Source organism: Phaethon lepturus, unplaced genomic scaffold (assembly GCF_000687285.1).
Source record: "Phaethon lepturus isolate BGI_N335 unplaced genomic scaffold, ASM68728v1 scaffold858, whole genome shotgun sequence".
Classification (NCBI taxonomy): Eukaryota; Metazoa; Chordata; class Aves; order Phaethontiformes; family Phaethontidae; genus Phaethon; species Phaethon lepturus.
In genome coordinates this window covers 26,351-35,589 of record NW_010555272.1, presented here as the reverse complement: position 1 = coordinate 35,589, position 9,239 = coordinate 26,351, and the positions used below count along the sequence as shown (strand labels likewise).

Sequence of the window (9,239 nt, the reverse complement as noted above, 5' to 3'; positions counted from 1 at the left end):
CTGAACCGAACAAAATTTTATGCCTCCTGTAAAGCAGATACCCAAGTTGAATGTAGGTTACCCAGAAAGCTTTGGAGAGAGAGAGGAACAGCTTGAAAAAGGTGTGTGTTTTAATTAGGAAGTTTAGAAATGTCAAGTTCTTTTTAAATGATTAAAATAATAGCTTTGTGTCTTCAAAATAATAGATAAAATTAATTAAAACCCATTAATTTCTTATCTCGCAATTTGGGAAGCTCTGGCCAAAATGTAAATTTGGTATATTGGACTGTTCTGTTAGACCTTTTTGTTTATTGTGAAAACTGGGAGTAACACTAAGAATTTCCTTACTGGAACAAATACATGATTGTTTCCTGTTCTTCGTGCAGGACTGATGAGGGGTCATAAAGTTGGCAGGGGAATAGAATGCTTCTCTTTTTCCTGCCATTTCCTCCCAAATAGGTATTTTGACTAATTTGTTGGCTTACTTTTGAGACAGAGTTTCTAACAGAATAGTACTGATTTGTTTGGCAGCAAAATCTGGGGATTGGGGTGGGCATATATGTACATATACATGTTCTTTTATATATAAATATTTTTATTTATATGTATATATAAAATGGGTTGGAGGAGTTGTCTGAACATACAAATATGAGGAGAGAGGACATTTTTCTACAAAATTGTTTTCAGGCAGAGCTTATAAAGCTAAGAAGAAAATTGGCCAGCACTGGTGATACTGGATCAGGTTGCTGTTCAGGTTTGTGTGCAAAAGTGTCAAAACTTATGCTAGGACATTGGTTTGTGTCTTCGAGGCATAACAGTGAAAGCAAACTAAGAGCAGAATAAATTATGACACAAAGTTTTTTACAAGCTTTTTGCATTGCTTGTATGCACTGAGTCTGAATGCAAGTGAGGCAACTCCCTGAAGCAAAATGGACATCAGAAAAAGAGAACTAAAAAAATAACCTTTTTTTTTCCGCTGTCCTTCATTTCTATTACTTGTAGAAGCAAACTTGCGTAACAACAGACAATGATTGTGTGAATATATACAAAGTGATGAGAGGCAAGATCATTGCGTGAAGTTGGTAGTTTAGGCCAAATGACCGAATTTGTTGCATTGTTACTGTATTTTCCACAGCTAGAAAAGAAAGTGGAGTCTTTAAACTGTGAAATAGAGGAGACCAACTCGGAACTTGAGACACTCCTTCAACGGCGAGACAGAGAAAACCAGGAAGGAGGGAATTTGGTAGCCATGTTGCGATCTGATATTGAGCAGTCGAAGGATGAAAGGTTTGTACATCTTGGGTTATATGGTGCTTAGCGGTGGTTTTTTTTTGTTTGTTTGTTTGCTTGTTTTCTCACTTCACATAAAGAAATCAGTAACTAGGTGAAATTAAGCCAGCTTAAATTAATAATGTACCATGATGACATTTTGGCTTTATTTGCAATTTTTTGGAGTTTTTTTTGTATTACCAACCTATCTTGATACAGAGAGCAAGGTTGTCTTTTTTCCTGTTTGGTGTTTCTGTTTTGTTTTGGGTTTTTTTGTTTGTTTTTTTTTTTAATTGTGGTCTGATGGAGATTTGGTGTTTTGGGGTTTACGCTGTCTGTAATCTTGGAAAAAGCTAGGAAATGGAGAAAGCCTCTTGGTCATAGAAACCTTTCATTGCAATGTAGATTGGTTTGATATGTCATTGGAATGTGTAGGTTAGAGAAGCTGTCATGCTGAATATGCTTCTCTCACTTTTAAGAAAATGGCTTACTGTTTTTCTTAAAACAAAAATGTTTTCATAATTATAATTTTTGTTGTCTACTCTGCTGGAACGCCCCTAGTTTGTTTTCCCTGCTGGTTCTTCCACAGCTGTGGAAGCCTGAAATGCTTGTGACTGCAGTATGATCTCTCCATCTAACTGTGGAGAAGACGGAGGTTTTTTGCTGAGCCTGCTCTGTGAAAATGGCCTTGTATTTTGTTAGTCATCTGAATTATCTTCACTGATAACTGTCAAACTATGGCAAAATATCCATTTTAAACTGTCAGTTTTTCAGTAGGTTTAAAGTGTCTTTTAAATAAAGTGCATGCTATTTTTGCAGTGTTCGATATGCTTTTGTTCTAGGAAAAAGCTGCAGGAATCTTATCAGCATCTTTTGAAATTGCTTATGGAGTTGGTGCAGGTCACAATAGCTGTTGAGGACCTTATCTGTAGCAAGATTGGTCTTTGCCTTGATGACAGTCTGGCTTCCAGAGATTCTAGAGAAAGTCACATTGTTATGGAAGAAATGGGATTCATGCAGTATTTCAAAGCCAAAGAAAAGCATCACCTAGAAAAAGGTGAGTACAGATCTGCATAACTGGATGTAGTCAATTCACATTCTTGAAAAACGCTGTTTGTTTTCCTTTTATATGGGTGAGGTTCAGAAAAGGGCTGTCTCTTGATGCAGTGTTTCTGTGTCTCTTTCAAAGCTGTTCCACGCTTAAGATAGTGTCTATCAGTGTTCTTTCATTTTAATTCTCTTAATAGTGCAAATACTAAAATGTTACTGGAAAAGGCTGAATAGAGCAGGAAAGATGAACTTGGTGAATGCAGAGTTTCCGGCCCTAAAAGTATAGTACAATATTTCCAAATGTTGTGAAAGACTGTCTTGATTTGCCAACATTGAGTTATTGATGTGTACAACTTTTCACCTTGTAATACATCTTCAGGAACAACCAATGTCACTGTCCAGTGTCAGTTGTTATCTGAGTGGCCAGTTCTATGTCATTTTTCTGTGTTTTTAAATAACTTGCTTGTTTTCAGTAGATGAGCTGCTTGATGAAGCTCTCACAGAACACAACCACCTGTCTCCAGTGACTGACGAGGGGTCTGAGTTGAGCCAATACTTATGTGAAAGTGTTTTTGCAAAGCCAGAAATGGCATGTGAAAATGAAGAAACGATACTGAAAATTGGTCATCGTTTGCGCACTGCCGTGGAGAGACTTCTGGAACTGGTTACGGAATCAACTAAACAAGTAAAACTTTTTAGTCTCTATAGATGTATAATTATACTGAAAATGTGAAATCTGTTTTAAGGCTTGTGTATTTAGCACCCTGTAGGACTGGCTACTAAAAAGAAACATAGTTTGTCTGAGTATATGACAAGTTATCAGTATAGGGATGCATGTGCATCCCCTCCTTCTCAAAATGAAGGTTTTGCCCTTATTTGGTAATTTCTTATAAATGAGACTTTAGCAACTTTTTTTTTTAGCGGATCCTGTAGGAAGGCCATTAATTGGTTGCCTGAAGTAGATTTAAACTAGGATTTTAGATGCATTTGATAACTTCAGGAGTCCAAGAGTTAAGGGTTTTTGAGAGGGTTTTATCGCACTTCACATCAATGCTTCTTCAACATTGATAAGGAGGTTCAAGAGAAGCTTAGTCCTATGTTAAAATATTTTGGGAATATGTGAATAGCAGCAAGCAAATATCCTACACTGTATACTGCTTAATTGTGATAAAAGGAACTGAACTCAATATCATAAAAGAATTTTGAGTATTTCCATGCTGAGTTTAACAATGTCTAGACACTCAGCTTTGCGAAGTTGTAAATCATAGCTGTCTGAGTACCACATACATTTAGAGGACTGAATTTAGTGCTACAGTAGTTAGTTTGTTGAATCCCTAATTTAAGAGAAAATGTGAAGGGAAGGCATATATCTGAAATTTATCTTCTCGGGTATTTTGTGCAACCCAGAGATAAGCGTTTGTGTGAAATGTATATTCACCATCTTAAAAATCCCTCCTAGAATGAGGTGTTTAAATTTTGTACTTTTGGTTACAGATGCTAGTTCCAATAGCATATAGCTAACTTGTGGTTAAAGCACTTGTCCAAGCTGTGGCAGATCTAGATTCTGGGTTACTTCATCTGCTGTATTCAAGCATACTTTGCTTATGTCTCTGAAATGTTCTATCCACCAGGTTAAGCTAAATAAAAACTAAATGGGAATGGGGCTGCTCTATGCCTTTCTTTTGAACTTGAGACATTGCACATAGGAATGCAACGTACATAGTCTCAGAGAACTGGTGCCATACCTTGGAAATTTGATGATATATCGACTTCACTGTCTATTAGACATGCCTGAATTTCTTGAAGAATTTTAAGTGCAAGGATGCTTTGAATTTCAAGTGGCTCAGGAATTGTCAAGCTGAGTACTTCAGCCAACAGGGAGGTATCTCTTTTTATGCATTGTAAAGAAACTTAAGTGCCTAAGGAAGACTTGTAGCAAGAATACAAGTGTGTGAGTACAGGGAGTCACCAAAGTGTCCAGGGGTTTTGGGCAAAGTCAACCTAGTACTAAAATGAAACTTCAAAACCTGGACCTTAATGCATAGATGTTATTAAAAAATTATGACGCTTTTTTGTTTAAATGCCTGTAGTATTATTACATTGCATGTGCATCCAAGATCTGATGCTAGGGGAAATTGTTTACTTTTAGCTGGAGAAAATGCATGAAAACCATGCACAATTTGAAGAAGAATTCAGCCGACGAAATCGGGAAACTGCTCAAGTGGTTAGTCAGCACCAGGAACTAATGGAGTGCCTCAGCGAGGAAAGTGAGGCCAAGAATCAGCTGGCATTAGAGCTTCATAAAGCAGAGGGTAAGAAAATGAAAAGCAATATGAAGGTATTTCAGTGCCATTTATTCATAGCTCATTCTTCCAAATCTGATGTGTGTTTTTTGTCTTCTGTTGTTAATTTGCTTGTCTATAATCCATTTCCTGCATTTCGGATTACTAAATTACTTGAAGCATGGGTCTTCCCTTGCAAATCTACTACTTAATTCTCTTCATGGAAGTGCTTTTCCTTGGGGCAAGTGTGATAGTGCTTACTCCTATACTTATACCATTGACTGCATGTGAAAAATACCATCATTTTTAAAACAGCGGTTTACATTGCTGCATGTCTAAACATGGAAGCTTGGATTACTGAAAAAGGAGATAATACTCCCGGTGTAAATCAGCCCACCTGCCTGACCTTGGAAGGGTTCAGCATGAACTGGAGCAATGTTTGATGGTAGTGTACACATAAAGAGATTCTGTAAGAAGAAACAGAAAGGCTAAGGCTTTTGGTCGTAATGCTATCAGAGACTGCATATCAGCAGTCTGATTTCCCCCTTGTGAAGATTATGACTTGAGGTCTTCACCCTTATGTAGGAGAATCTTGGAAGGTTTCAGTGTCCTTCAGTTTGAGCTTTTCTCCCTAATCATGACATCTGCTTTCTATTCCTTTTCTCAGTCATATTCCCTTAGGCTTATTTGGTCTTCCCAAAATCCTGTTTCCTTCCTTCCTGTGAAACATTCCTGGATTTCTTGAGCTCTGAATCTAACATTTGATCTTACTTTCTGGAGATTCTGTTTCTTCAAACCTCAGCCCCAGGCAGAGGATGTGTCAGGCTGTCCTATGTTGTGAGGCTTAATAGTCCCCATATACATTCCACATGTTTGGAGACACTTTTTGACATGACAGCCTCATAAAAACTGTTAGAATACATTAACTGGTACATTTTATTCCTTAAGATACTATAAAAAGCCTAGCTACAGTGTAAATTTAAGTAATCTTGCACTTCTTCCTTTCTATGTCACCTTCCATTGTTTGCATAAATTGGTTTACTTGTGTTTTCAAGCTGCTTTTTTCCAATAGATGAGCTTGTCTACTGCTTTATTTGCATTCTGACTTGGGATTTTAGGCATTATCGAAGGCTATGTTGCAGAAAAAGCTGCATTGGAAGAGGCCTTGAATCTGAAAGAAGAATCTGAGCGTCGCCTTGTTGTGGAGCTGGAGAACATGCGTGAACGATTCCAGGAGCTAACCCAGGAGCAAGCAATTCTTGGTGAGGAGTGGGTATGACTTTATTAGAGGAAAATAAAATTGTCTCCAGTCAGGGCACACTTCTCAGTCTTTGGTTTGACCTAGTGGGCAGCTTAGTCTGGTATAGAGGTTAGGAGGGTCTTCCTGTAAAAGCAGAAAACAAAATAAAGCAGTTGGTTCTTTGTGTACAAAAAGATAGTGCTGTTAGCGAAAAGTACTGCTGTAGTCTTATGCTTAGTTAGAAATGGGAAGTGTCTGAGAAAATAAGAGGCATGTATTAACTACAGGTAGTTAGTTGCAACAGATAATTAGCACCTAGTTAGTAACTGAAATGCTGATTATTTGACACTGCAGTCAGAGTTGGAGCTTCAAGGCTTTTGACTGCTTCCAGGACTAACGAGGTAGCTTAATAATGATGGAAGAAATAAAATACTCCTGGAAGATTATTTGAATTACAAAAAAATTGTGGTGATATGTACCTAGTTTCATACATAAACTTATCCCCTGCTTCTCAGCCTTGTCCTGTCAAAACACACACACATGATCACTAAATGTGACTGTGGAAAGATATTAATGATCAAGCTCAAAGTCTGTTTAGGTTTGGAACAAAGAAAAGTACATGGGTTGAAAAAGCTAAATGAGGTACTGTTGTTGGAGAGGACAAGGTGAGGAAAGTATCTTAAACTTTTACGTAAAGGGTGACTCACTGAAAGTCAAAGACGACCATGGAAATACCAAATCAAACTTGGATAAGTAGGTGCAAAAAAACAGTCTACATAACTCTTTCACCCACTCCAGCACTCCCACATCCCCACAAAGATGTGATATGATGTAAGCTAGCTACAGAGAGCTCATGTAGAGGAGTGGAGTAGGATAAGGGGGAACTCTTCAATGTATCGGGTGGAGTCTTAATAACACTCAATGAGTGGAAGTTGGTGCTGTGATAACTCACACTGCAAATGAAGCAGCACACATTTTAACAGTGACAGGAGTGATTTAATAAAGACCCTGAAGAATCTCAGTGTAATATAGGTGGTTTACATGCAAGATATTTTTTTGATTCACAGAAGAAAATTCAGAGATAATATGTGACTTGCACTATGCAGGAACTCAAGACTAGCTTATGCTTGTTCTTACTGATGAATCTGTGAATCATTTAAATAGCATTATGTAGTTTTGATGACTTGAATTTGCAGCCTTAATGTCATTCTAATACTTCTATAAGTGAATCTGTGTATCATCTTCCAGTAGAAATTTATCATTTGGGATCACTGCCTTTCCATTTCTGTTAATGCCAACATTACGCTACCCTCAGCTATGTCACCACGATGCCACCTTCAGCTATGTTGCATAGATCTTTACTGCCTAAGCAGACTACATAACAGGTAGTACGGTAGGTATGTAGCACATGCTTAGGTCAGAAATAAAGACAGCAAGAAACAGTCTTCTAGTGAATTTCTCTATTTTCAGTAGTAGAGGAATGTAAAGACTCTAGGTTTCAGGGTATACCAAAATTCTATAGGAGGTGTGTGTTTGGACACGGTCTATATGTTGCAATTATCTGTCTACTTCTCAGGAGCCTTTGTTGTAGACTCCTGCCTGGCTTTCAGCCTACTGTATCATTCCTCTGCGACTCCTGTCTGCCTCTCGACTCTCCCCCGCCTCATCTTCCCTTCTTTTTTCCTTACTGCTCTTCACCTCTTTTCTTACTCTTTACCATTGTCCTGATCTTGCGGGTCACCATCCTTCTGTGTTCTTCCTTTTGGCTCTGCACTCAACCTTTCAAATATAGCGCAATCAAAATACCCATGTTGTACATTGAATCATAGAATGGGTTGGGTTGGAAGGAACCTTAAAGGCCATCTAGTCCAGCCCTGCTGAAATGAGCAGGGACGCCTTCAACTAGGATAGAATAGAATCTTTCAGTTGGAAGCAACCTACAGTGATCAGCTAGTCCAACTGCCCGACCATTTCAGGGATGACCAAAAGTTAAAGCATGTTATTGAGGGCATTGTCCAAATGCCTCTTACACACTGACAGGCTCAGGGCATTGATCACCTCTCTGGGAAGCCCTTTTTGGTGTTTGACCATCCTCTTGGTAAAGAAATGTTTCCCAATGTCAAGCCTTGAACCATTATTGAAACTAAATGCATGTTGCGCTTGCTCTAAAACAGTGATTATGGACTCGAGTAATATGTCCCACAGGAGATGCAAAATAATTCCAAGATATTGTTGAACACAAGTATGTCTGTGTGTCATGGATATGTAAGACAGATTACAGAGCCATCTCTGTCTGTGCCAGTGAGTCCTGCTGGACTGAATCCTGCTCTGAATCCCTGGCAGGAACTAAAAGGAGGGTTTGAGGCATTAATTATTCCATCTCTGACTGGGGAAAATTGCGAAAAGAGAATATTGATTGTCTTAGAAAATGCATAAATGACAAGCCAAGAATGTTGCGACAAACTTGCATGGTGATAATGTAAAACCATTTCTATGGTAGCTCTAGTGCAATTACAGATATGGATCAATGTATGTCATCAGGGCCTTTGTGTCATGATAAAGATGAAATGCATTTTTGCCAAATAAAAGGTAGGCACTATCTGTATTACATATTAATTTTTAGTGTTTTAGAAGATGGAATGGATCACAATGTCCTGTTCTTGTCTTGTATATGTCTTTGTGTTTTGATTTCTAGGAACACCTATTGCTAATGTAGCGCAAAAAGAAGGTTCAGGTTTGTAATGATGACTATGGGTTTTTTTCTGGTTTGTGTTGCTGTAACACTGAGTGAATGAATTGATAGTTTTGATTTTATTTTAACAAAGAGGAATAGTACTTCATAAATAGGCCCAAGAAATTACTGGGATAATGAGTATCTTGGCAAATAAAAAATTATGACTTCTGTGATACATGAGAAAACAACTAAAACTAAGAATATTCAATTCACTGATCAATATTTAAAGGAAAAAAATGTTTTTCTGCTGTTAGGCTTAAAATACATTGTGCCATTATTTTTGTTTGCCAGCTTCATTTTTCTTTTGAGGGGATTCAGTGGGTTGTAAGCTTGCTGTGAGCTTCTAATGATACGCAGTGGGCTCTTAAAACGATTAAATTAATTTAACGGGGGGGAGAAAAAGTGTGTCAGGTGATTTAAAATGGAGAGCTAAAAAAATACAGGAAGAAGTGCAGGAAGTCTAAGGGAGACTAAACAAAAGTAATTGAATGGACAGGTAGATCAGACAAAAGAAGGGGAGAGCAGAAAGGTGAGGAAGGCTAGTTGTGGGAGGAAGGATGAAACTGAAAACAAGCAAGAAGGATCCGTAGGGTTTTATACTGACTAGAAGTGTAATGCTGAAGTAAAATTTGTACGACCCAAATTGAGAGAGGCATTTTCCTCCCCCTTTCCCCACCTCCCCCCC

The 9,239-nt window shown here is 38.1% G+C and overlaps 1 protein-coding gene across 1 annotated transcript in view; it reads left to right on the top strand.

The window, feature by feature from the left end:
• The window catches only part of LOC104624659 (pericentrin-like), a gene marked incomplete at both ends in the record, with an annotated part of 67,744 nt that overhangs the window by 35,374 nt on the left and 23,131 nt on the right, over positions 1–9,239 (top strand). Inside the window, 5 exons of the mRNA XM_010292091.1 lie at positions 1,115–1,266; positions 2,091–2,305; positions 2,772–2,983; positions 4,448–4,610; positions 5,699–5,842. Coding sequence (XP_010290393.1) covers positions 1,115–1,266; positions 2,091–2,305; positions 2,772–2,983; positions 4,448–4,610; positions 5,699–5,842 — 886 coding nt within the window. The remainder of the gene's footprint in view (positions 1–1,114; positions 1,267–2,090; positions 2,306–2,771; positions 2,984–4,447; positions 4,611–5,698; positions 5,843–9,239) is intronic.